The 11,356-nt window shown below is 59.1% G+C and overlaps 1 protein-coding gene across 1 annotated transcript in view; it reads right to left on the reverse strand.

Moving 5' to 3' along the window:
* The window catches only part of Trappc10 (trafficking protein particle complex subunit 10), a 61,091-nt gene extending 57,740 nt beyond the window's left edge, over positions 1-3,351 (reverse strand). The window contains 1 exon segment of the mRNA XM_048346159.1: positions 3,166-3,351. Within this exon segment, the coding sequence (XP_048202116.1) occupies positions 3,166-3,232 (67 nt within the window). The 5' untranslated portion in view covers positions 3,233-3,351.
* Positions 3,352-11,356: the final 8,005 nt, after the last annotated feature.

Raw genomic sequence — 11,356 nt, forward strand, 5'->3', positions numbered from 1 at the left:
CAGGAATTCTTCTCACTCTGAGCTCTGTTAGGTAGCTTTCAGGTAGCTTGGAAACATTAAAATAATTCAGCAAGACTTTTAAGCAGCAATTTACCTTGAACCTCTGGGAACTTCATTAATATCATGTAGTAATGTATGTTACTACACACATGCACGTGTTAATATCATATTCTTAAATGTATCGAAACCATGCGTTTCTTAAAAGGGTTGAAACACAGTTTAATTCCAAGAAAACCAATGTTCTAATTCTATGGAAAGAACTGGTGACAATGAGTTTTCATTGAAAACCAGTGACAAACTGTTTCCGTTTTAAATGAACCCAGTCCCTTTAAGAATTTAGTAACTGGGTAAGTACTCAAGGGGGTCAAAGTAAGAATGTTACAAATAAGGTGGGAAACATTTTTAACAGAAGTACTACAGCCAGACACTGGTGGCTCGGGAAGCTGAGATCTGAGAATTGAAGTCTGAAGCCAGCCAAGGCAGAAAAGTCCATGAGACTCTTATCTCCAATAAAACACACACACACACACAAAAAAAAACGGAAGGGGGGCTATGACTCAAAGTGGTAGATGGAACACTACTAGCATTAGGCAAATAAACTCAGGATTCAAGCCCCAGGAGTAACAAACTGGAAAAAAAAAAAAAGTGCTGCTGAATGTGGAAATTGGGGGAGGAGGGGGTTCGGGGTTTCTCTGTGAACTTTTTCAAGCATTTTCCTACTACCTCTGCCCTGCTCACACTTTCTTCTCTTTCAAAGCATATGCAGCGAACAGGGACACAGTAAAGACTGAAGCAAAACCAGGACAAGCGCTCACCAGAGGTCGAGCCTCCGAGTCGCAAAAAGATATGTTCTCAGGCATGAACTATGAAGTCAGACTTTCCAAACCCGCACATGTGCACGCAAACACACACACACACACACACCTTTCCTTTTAAACGTGTCCCTTTTGCACTTGCAACTGAAGGCATGGTCTTTCCTCAAACTCCACGGAATGAAAGGTTGCACCTTCCAAGACAGCGTCATCGTCTGTACAGCTTCTCATCCTGCTGCCGCAGGAGCAAACCTCCACCATGTACCACTCTCACAGGTCCCAGGAAGGGATGGGGCGCTCTGTAGCTGTCACGCACACACCAACGAAACTAAGCATTAAACGTCTCTAACACTCACTACCAGGACAACAAAGTCTGCTGGTCACAGCCGAATCCAACACCGCTCAGAGCTTCATCCTTGGAAAGGATAAATGCCTACGGACACTATTCCTAAATTAAGGGGTAGGAAATATAGCTACATACGTGGGTGCCCCTACAAGCAATGGATATTCACCCAACACTAGAACTCTGGGCACAGCACTTTTGAAGAAAATTCCCCGGGATCTAGGAGTTATCAAATCCAAGCATGAGGGGCTGGGAATATGGCCTAGTGGTAAAGTGCTCATTTCGTACACATGAAGCCCTGGGTTCGATTCCTCAGCACCACATAGATAGAAAAAGCTGGAAGAGGCGCTGTGGCTCAAGTGGTAGAGTGCTAGCCTTGAGCAGAAAGAAGCCAGGGACGGTGCTCAGGCCCTGAGTTCAAGCCCCAGGACTGGCAAAAAAAAAAAAACCCAACAACAGTTTTCTTTGAGGATAACCCAGCCCAGACATCACTCTAGATGAAATGAGGAAATGAAAAATGAAATTTAAAAAAAAAAAAAACAACAACAACAGGGGCTGGGGATATAGCCTAGTGGCAAGAGTGCCTGCCTCGGATACACGAGGCCCTAGGTTCGATTCCCCAGCACCACATATACAGAAAACGGCCAGAAGCGGCGCTGTGGCTCAAGTGGCAGAGTGCTAGCCTTGAGCAGGAAGAAGCCAGGGACAGTGCTCAGGCCCTGAGTCCAAGGCCCAGGACTGGCCAAAAAAAAAAAAAAAAAAAAAAACAACAACAACAACAAATCGAAGCATGACCTGAGCTTCTGCCATACCCGTCCCCCCCCACCCCCACCCCCAGCAGGTACAGAGTCTGGCCAGACTTTCACTTGGCTCCCGTTCTGGTGGACCCTGGCATCAGCGGCCCCCGCCTGTGATTCCAGCTACTCAGAAGGCTGAGATCTGGGAATCACGGCTCAAAGCCAGCCCAGGCGAGACAGTCCATGAGACTCTTACCTCCAATTGGCACCAAAAAGGCAGAAGTGGAGGTATGGCTCAAGTGGTAGAATACCAGCTTGGAGCAGGAAAAGCCAAACAAGAGTTTGAGGCCCTGAGTTCAAATCCCATTACACACGCGCAATTTGGGGAGAAGAAAAGAGCCCATTACTGCTGAACCATGCAAGCATCCCAACTTAAGTAAGGCAGTCCACTTCTCTGTGAACGCCCAGAGACTTGAGAAGAGGGAGTGGCCAAGGAGTGGGTCTATTCAACCAGCCCAAGACAGGGTAGTAAGGAAGAAGCGGGGAGGGCTCACCAGCCCTGGAGAAGCCCATCAGTCTACCTGGCCTGGGCACCTGCTTCCTCTCAAGGTGAGGAAGGCAACTTAGAAGAAGACACCGGCAGGCAGGTAGCGTGGCCCGTGCCTGCTCCCCGAGTCACGGGAAGGTCAGCCCACACCGGAGCGCTTCCCCCCGCGCTCCCCGCTTCCGAAAGAACTCTGAAGTTACACTCTGGAAGCCGGACGGCTCGCTCGCTTCTGCAGCTGGGAAGCAGTTATTCTGCGTGTGCGTCCCGTGCGGGGAGCCGAGGCGGGGCGGGGCTGCTCCGGCCAGGGCGCTGGGCGGAGGAGCAGCCGGGGCCCGCGCCCACAGAGGGCGGTCGGCGGGCGTCGGAGCCGCCCCGCGGGGCCGCGCCGCCCGCGCCCGCCCCGGGCTCCCCCGGACGGCTGGGCACGGCCGCGCGGGGCGAGGCTGCCCCCGGCGGCGGCGGCGCCGAGTCACCGCCCGGCCGCCCCCGAGGGCCCGGGACGCGGCGCGGCGCGGCGCGCGGCCCGGGGTCAGAGGTCATCCCCGGCAAGGTCAGAGGTCGCCGGGGCCGGCCCGCGCGGCCCCGCCTCAGCGGGCCGGAGGCCGCGGCGAGGCGAGCCCGGGGTGGCGGGGCGCGGGTCGGAGCCCGGCCGCGCCCCCGCCCGCGCCCCCGCCCGCGCCGCCCCCCCCCGCGCCCGGCCGCGCCCCGCCCGCGCCCGGCGCTCACAGGTGACGATGGGCTTGTTCTCCATGGTGTAGATCACCGGCGGCGGCGACTCCGCAGGGGCGTCCATGGGCCCCCGGCGTCACCGGCCCGGCCCCCCGCGCCCCATGGGCCCCCGAGGCCGCGCCGGGCCGGCCGCGCCCGCGCCTGAGCCCCCGGCCCGCTCCCGAGCTGCCGCCCGCCCGCCCGCCGCGCCGCGCCGCCCGCCCGCTGCCGGCCGCGGCCACTTCCGGCCTGCGCGCCGCCCCGGGACCGCTTCCGGGGCGCGCGGCTTAAAGGGGCGGTTCTTGCCGCCGCCTGCCCTCCGACGGAAAGGGCCGCGCGGCGGGGCCGAGCGCGCCGAGGGGGCCGAGGGGCCGGGGGCGCCTCGTCCTCGCTTCGCTCTCGCTGGCCACCGCGGGCACCGACGGCAGGGCGGGCGGCGCCCGGGTTCGCGCACCCCCCGGCCCTCGCCCCTCTCCCTCTCCCGGGGTCCCGCGGCCCACGTCGTCTAGGGGCCCACCCAAGACCCCGGACGGGCGCCCACCGTCGGGCGAGTGCCAGGCTGCCCCCCCCCCCACCTGCCCTCCCCTGAACCCGCCTGCCAGAGCCCGGAGAAAGGAGGGCTGAGCAGGGGCGGGGTCAGAGGTCTTCTCAGGGTCCCCCGGGGTGCTGTGTGCTGGCCAATACATCCACCTGTCTACATGGACTTTCCTGCCTGGGCTGGCTTTGAACCACCGTCCTCCTGAGTAGCTGGAATTACAGGCGTGAGCCACTGGTGCCCCGCTCAGCTCTCTGACAGTATGAACAGTGCTCTCGGCTCAAGGGCTATTCCCAGAGAGATTGGCTGGATGTGATCAGTTGCCCATCCCTGCCCTGCAATGAGGCCCGCTGTACGCCTGCCTTCACAAGTCCCAAAGCGAAGACTCGACATGAGCCAACCAAGCAAAGTGAGGACATGGAGCCCAGCCAATGTGAGGAGGGGTTGGGAAGCACCTTGAACATTCCTCAGATACATCTGAGACATTAAAACAAACAAACCACAAAACTACAAGAGCCCACAGGAACAAGACTAGCCAAGCCGGGAATTAGCACAAATGGCAAGGCCTGAAGGAAGATAACCCACTCTCTAGGGTATTATTTATCAGTGTCCAAGCTACACTAAGCAGTTACTAGCCATCTAAAAGCAAAATAAGAAGGTATGTTGGGTGCTGGTGGCGTCTGTGATTCTAGCTACTCAGGAAGCTGAGATCTGAGGACCACGGTTCAAAGCCAGCCTGGGCAGGAAAGTCCCTGTGATACTCTTATCTCCAGTAAACTACCCGAAAAAGCCAGAAGTGATACTGTGGCTCAAGTAATAGAGCACTAGCCTTGAGCACAATGAGGCTCAGGAACAGCAAGCCCTGAGTTCAAGCCCCAGGACCAGAAAAAAAAAAAAAAGTAAGCCACTACCTGGAGAAAAGGGCCAATAGAAGCAAGCCTGTGAGTAGCCGGGCTACTCACTCATTTACAAAGATCCTAAGGGAAATGTAACAAATACATTCCAAGGATGAAGTGAACACATGGCCTCGGTGAAGAAATAGGAACTCACAGCAGGTAGTAGGAAATAGTAAATAATAATTCTAGCACTGAAAAGTACAGTAACTAAAGTGAAGATGTCACTGGATGGCATGAGCACTGACTAGAGACCGCAGAAAGGAGTTGAATGATAACAACAGGTAAGCAGAAATCATTCAATCTGAAAAAGAAAAAAGATGGCAGAAAAGTGGACCAAGACTAGGGAGCGATATAAAATAGCCGGACTCGCATGTAGCAGGAGTTCTAAAAAGCACATAAGGCTGGGGCGAGAAAAAAATTTAATGATGGTTAAAAAAAAATTTAATACTTGGAAAAAATAATCTATGGAGCAGAAAATTTAGCCAAACCTGAGTAGGATGCATACAAAGAAAATCAATCCCATGCAGGCAACGTGCTGAGAGCAGAGCAGAAGAAAAGATCTTAAGCCAGCCAGCAGACGCTCCCTAGCCAGGCCTGGCGAGAGGGACACTGGCTTTCCATCAGACACGGCGCAGCCAGAACGCAACACTGCCGAAACTCGGCTGATGCTAAACTCACATCAACCCAGGACTCGGTGTTCTGAGAACACCGCCAGCGATGGCTCTGGCCTGGCTTCTTCCTTCTCTGGCCCGAACTCGCACCCGGCTGGGAGAGGTTCTGCGAAGCCCGGGGGGGAGGGGGGTGAGTCCTGGTGAAGAGGGTCACTGTCCCGGCCTCTGGAAGCGGGGCTGGCCAGGGTGAGCTCTCTCTGTCTGTCTGTTCTGGGCCGTGCTCTGGCTGTGCCTGAGGGCAGGAAGCACACCGCTGGATTGTTTTCCCCTAGGTAGACACTTTACAGCATCTTATTTACTTTGGCCATGTGGGAATTTAAAAAACACTCGGCCTCGGTGCAAATACTAGGTTAGCAAGTCCCTTTGTTAATGGCAGAAGCTGATTCTATCCCTGTTTACTGGGGCGCGTTCTTTTCTCCAGCCCCTTTCTCAGGAGACAGCAGTGTGTTTGGTTGTTTGCAGCTGTTGGGCCTTGCGCTCCCGGGGTCTTCCCAGCGCCCGGTCCCAGCGCCCGGTAGCCCACGGCACAGCCTTCCAGCTCATGTCGTGTGCTTTGTTGAGAGCGAGGATCGGCAGCCTTTGCCCAGGCCCTCTGCGCCGAGGGCTGGGGTAAAAAGGAAATGGTAGGTTAACAAATCATCAGAGCGGGTTTAAGCACAGCAGCTGTCGAGTGGCTTCAATTAGGTGTCCTTCAGTGAGCCAAGAATCAAACTACGCAACACAGAGAAGAAACGAACTCTTGGTGGCTTCCGTTACCTGCGTGCTTCTCTAGAGTTGTGCCCAATGAAGCAAACCCAGCCCAGGGACGCAGGCCGTTGCTCCGTTCCCCTCACAGAGCAGTTTTGAGACAACAGAATCAAAGTGCTGGAGAATGGTCGGGGAGGGGGGAGGCCACCGGGGGCTGCAGGGGTGTGTAGGGCACGGGGGGGGGGGGGGAGAGTGCCCAGGGGAGGGCAGCGGGCAGGGGCCTCACGGGGGAGGGACGCCAGCACCCTGCCGTGAAGACTTGGCCGCCAGCTGGTGGCGCTGTGGAGCAGCACTGCACTTGGATCCTAGGGGCTGTGCACACAGCAGGGGGTTGACCCACAGAGGGGCATACGGGGGCTTGAACTCAGGGCCTTCTGCTTGCCAGGCAGGTGTGCTGCTCCTACTCAAGCCACATTCCAGTCCAAACCAGCTAACTTTCAGGTGTGCATGTGCGAGACCGCGCGCGGCTCTTCCTGCATCCGGCTGCGTCTGAGTCCTCCTCCCCCCTCCCCCCCCTCCCTCCTCCCCCCTCCCCCCTCCCTCCTCGTCCCCGGGTGTCCACGGATCACCCCACACCGCACCCAGCCCTGCTCGCAGGCGTCCTGCTGGCCACTTTTCTCCACACATTGAACATCACTCACGTAACGCTGGGCTGGGCCGGCCTCCCAGCCCCCCCCCCCCACTTCAGGGCGGCCAGCAGCCTTCAGGGAAGAAATAGAAGCCGTGGGAATTGTGTGCAGAAACATCTGCCTCTCGAATCATCAACGAAATGCCATCTCGACGGTTTCTTCTTGCTAAATTAAACGCAAACCTGAGGAGTGGGGCAGAGCCTAGCCACAGAGGTACGAGGCCCCCCCGCCCCCCCCCAGCAATACCCTGGGCACTGGGTGGGCTGGTGCTGTCCCCTGTGACTTCAGGGGAGCACAGAACACGCCCCTCCCGGGGTTTCCGTCTGCAGAACGTTGTTTGAAGAAGCGGCAGCGACGAAGTCAAACCTGGCGCTCTGCGTGGTGTTTCCCGACACCCTGTTTGATGCTATTTTTAGCTCCTGCTTTCCTCCTGGCTTCCCGACAGGCCGAGTCCTAGCTCCCTCTCCGGGCCGAGGTGATTCGGTTATTCTGTGCACGCGCCTCCGGCCTCCGCCCGAGGCTCTGCAGGATGGGGGAGCCGTCGCCATGGCAACGTCCTCTCCTCGGCTCCACCTCTTCCTGGCAGTTGTCAAGGCCCAGGCACCTGCAGTTGCTCAGTTGACCCCGGGACAGGGCCAGGCCCCGAGTTCAAGCCCCAAGGCCGGCACCAGGGGAGGGGAGGGAGGGAGGAGGGAGGAGGATCGCTCCGTACGGGGTGCGGGAAGAGTCTGAAGGGCTGGCGGTGCTCGCGGCCTGGAGCACGCTCGGAGCTGGGCGCCGCTGCGGGGCTGCTGGGCCCCCGACTCCACAGGCCTGAGCAGCCGGGCAGCGGGTCTCTATCCGGGGCTGGGGAAGGCGGGGGGGGGGGCCGGGAGTGGGGCCTCCCAGGGCCCGGGGACCTTCCTCCAGAGACCACGAGATCCATTCCTCCCCGGGCGGGGACCTGGCACGAGTCCTGTCATGCATTTTTCAGGGGCCATGAGCCGGGGCGCCCTCTAAATGGGCCGCGCGAGCCCCTGGGGCTCCTGCCGGATGGCCGAAGCCCTGGAGTGGGCACAGGAAACGGTTCCAGCCCCATCATCCGGCAGGGCCTCGGGTGCTGCCAGGAACAGGCGCTCCCATTTATCCTCACCCGGGGACCACGTCCGCATCTCCTCCTCAGCCGGGCCACCAAGGCCAGCGTCAGCCACGAGAGCCCGAGTGCGCGGGGCCTGCACGTGCTGTGTCGCTAGGGGTTCGAACCTGTGCCCCTGAGCCAGCCAGTCCCATGCCCTACACCTTTGTTAGCCGTAGTGAACAAGGGGCTGGGAATGGGGCTTAGCGACAGAGCGCTCGCCTAGCATACACGAAGCCCTGGGTTCGATTCCTCAGCACCATACGTATAGAAAAAGCTGGAAGTGGCGCTGTGGCTCAAGCGGCAGAGTGCTAGCCTTGAGCAAAAAGAAGCCGGGGACAGTGCTCAGGCCCTGGGTCCAAGCCCCAGGACTGGCAAAAAAATAAAATAAAATAAAGAGTAAACGGGGCTAGATGTCCGTGGCTGATGCCTGTAAATCCTACACACGCGGGAGGCTGAGAGCTGAGGATCACAGTTCAAAGCCAGCCTAGGCTGGAAAGTCGTGAGACTCTTATCTCCCATTAACCAGCAAAAAGCCAGAAGTAGAGCTGTGGCTCAAGTGGTAGAGTCCCAGCTTTGAGTGAAAAAGCTAAGAGACAGTGTCCTGTTCCAGGCCCTGAGTTCAAGCCCCAGGACCACCACTACCACCACCACCAAAAGCACTGAGCCCCATATGTCCTGGGGTTCAGAAAATAAACCCAATGCAAAAGGGGCTCAAGAGTGACCGATACACATTCCCGGGGGCAGAACCGTCGGCCTCCACGCGGGGTGGGAAGGGGTGGCTGCAGCCAGGCCGCTCGGCCCGAGGCCTGGCGGACGCGGGGAAGGCGCCCAGGGCACCCGGGCTGGGCAGCTCTGCTGGGCACTGGCTTATGTGGTATCTGTCATACCTGAAACTCAACACTTGGGTCAGTCCTCCTCACAACCACCCCCATTCCACAGCTCAGAAAACCGAGGCGCTCAGAGGGAGTGTCCCTTGGCCTGGGCCACACTCGAGCCCGTGCTGGGTTCTTCTTCCCTTTTAAGCGCCCTGGCCCGGGGCTGGTTTGCGATGGTTTCCACACCTGAGCTTCTGAGATGCAGAGCGAGCACAGCGCAGCCGCGGCGCCCGGCCCTCCCTCCGCGAGCTTGCCCGGGCCTCTGCCCCCGGCGGATGCCGGACCCTTCCCTGCCTGCGGCTCGGAAGCAGGTGTGCATCTGCCGTGCGAGTGTGCATGGGCGTGTGTGTACCTGAGTGTGAGCGCAGAGCCCTCTTGTGGCCGCAGACCGATGAGACCTTTCCAGACCTTACCAGGACCGAGGAAAAGCGAATGCGGATGAATGGTCGTGACACCAGGGACAGGGCAGGGGCTTCGCTGAGCTCAGCTGTGGGCGCCGGGGGGGGGGGGGGGGGAGGGGGGAGGGCTTCCACAGTTCTCCAGGGAACCCAGAAGCCAGAGCCAGCCCACCACCGCCACCCTGCAGGAGCCGACCCCAAGGCAGAAAAACGCACCCGTCAGCAGGGGCCGCTCCCCAGAGCAGAAGGACGCCAGGGTTGTTTTAGTGCAATTTATTTTTGGAAGACAGACACATGAGAGCCTGGGACAGCTTGTGGCTCCAGCAAGGCCTTCGCGCTGCCTCTTAATAAAGGAGGAAAGGAGGCTCCTTGTTCTCCTCCACAGAATGAATTTGTTCTTACAAAAATAGTTTGGGACATACACACACCTGCTTTGGAAAAGGCGTTTGTCCTTGATGGCTTTTGTAAAACCTGATAATCAAGGCTGTGGGCTCTTAGGGCTCAGATCCCCCACCTTCTGCTGGCTCGTCCCCCCCCCCCCCCCACTCCCCACTCTGTTCCCTTCAGAAAGCACCCGGCACCAGAGAGCAGGAAGGGTGCTGGGGTGGAGCCCCACGGGAAGGGAGGCCGTGCAGGCCGCACAGGCCCAGGAGGCCTCGCGTCCTACGTACAGCAGCATGTCTAGTAAACAGGTCCCGGCCTGTGCATTTTTTCCTAGAAAGTTCCTCAAACAAGAGCTGGTGCTGCTCAGGCAGCCCCTACACCCCCTGCTCAGAGATCTTCCCAAACGTGGCCAGGCCCTGGGGACACGGCCCGTGACATGCCACAGGGCCCGGGGGACACGGCCTGTATGGTCTCAGGGAGCCCCCCCACCCCCATCCACACAAAATTCTGCAGATGGAAAACACCTCCATTCTCAACTAGGTAAAGCTGTGAGTAGCAAAACTTGTAAAAAGGAAGTATACAAAAGGAAACATCCCTATAATGCATTTGTACCCTGTATACAATGTAACCCTTCCGAAGGGACCAGCACAGCCATGGCAATACTTCTTCCAGTTATAGAAAAAGAACTACAAATGTCTGCCCTGCATGGGTCTCCAGAGAGGGGGGCGACCCGGGCGGGTTCCGGGCGGTCCGGGCGGTTGGTCTCGGGCATTTGCATGAAGAAGCGGGGCGGAACTGCTGCCTGACCGCGGGAACCGCGTTCCGTTCATCCGGAGATGGAGAAATACAAGTGGAGAGGGCGGCGTCTGGGCACTGTGGAGCGAGTGCAGCTTCATGGGATGCGATGGGGTCGTGTGGAGCGAGCGCAGCTTCACGGGATGCGATGGGGTCGTGTGGAGCGAGCGCAGCTTCACGGGATGCGATGGGGTCGTGTGGAGCGAGCGCAGCTGCACGGGATGCGATGGGGTCGTGTGGAGCAAGTGCAGCTGCACGGGATGCGATGGGGTCGTGTGGAGCGAGCGCAGCTGCACGGGATGCGATGGGGTCGTGTGGAGCGAGTGCAGCTTCACGGGATGCGCCGGGGTCGTGTGGAGCGAGCGCAGCTTCACGGGATGCGATGGGGTCACGTGTGGAGCGAGTGCAGCTTCACGGGATGCGATGGGGTCGTGTGGAGCGAGCGCAGCTTCACGGGATGCGACCGGGTCGTTTCGGCATCGCATTCACGACTGGACTTGAGCCGGTGAACTGCAAGACGGAGGAGAGGAGAGGCTCCCCGGCGCCGCCGCCGGCGCCAAGTTCACAGCTCTCGGGCGGCTCCGCCCTGGGCGAGCCGGGCCGGGGGGGGGCCCCTGCCGGGCGGGTCCTCTGGTGACCTCTTAGCGCCTCCAGAGCTGCTTATGAGAACCCCACCGCTCCCCGGAACCGGCAGCCACAAATGCTCGTCGTAAAGCGCAACCCGCGTGTCCCCCTCCACTCACTAAAGCCATCACAGGGTGACACCCCCAATCCGACCCTGTGGTTTTGCATCCTGGAACCAATATACAAGAGTCTCCAGCCCGAACACCGGTGCCCAGCTCTGCCAGCCCCACGGCAGACCAGGGGCCCTGGGGTGCTTGCCTTTGGTTTGGGGGGCTGACCCGCAGGCCGGGAACATGCTGTTTCCAGAAAGAAGGCAGACAGGCTTTGCAGGCTGTCACTTTAACCCTGAGCCTGGTTAGGGCGGGGAAGGTCCGGGGCCGCACGCGTAGCCGGTGGCGGCGCGGGATGAGAAACTGCAGACGCAAGCCGGCGAGGCTGAGACGATCTGTGGGTGTCCCGGAAGCGCCCCGCGGTGGCAAGGCAGCGTGCAGGGAGCCCCGTCGCACACAGTCCCGCGGTCCGGATGAGCGTGGCAGGT

The sequence above is a fragment of the Perognathus longimembris genome, chromosome 5 (genome assembly GCF_023159225.1).
Source record: "Perognathus longimembris pacificus isolate PPM17 chromosome 5, ASM2315922v1, whole genome shotgun sequence".
NCBI classification, from domain to species: domain Eukaryota; kingdom Metazoa; phylum Chordata; class Mammalia; order Rodentia; family Heteromyidae; genus Perognathus; species Perognathus longimembris.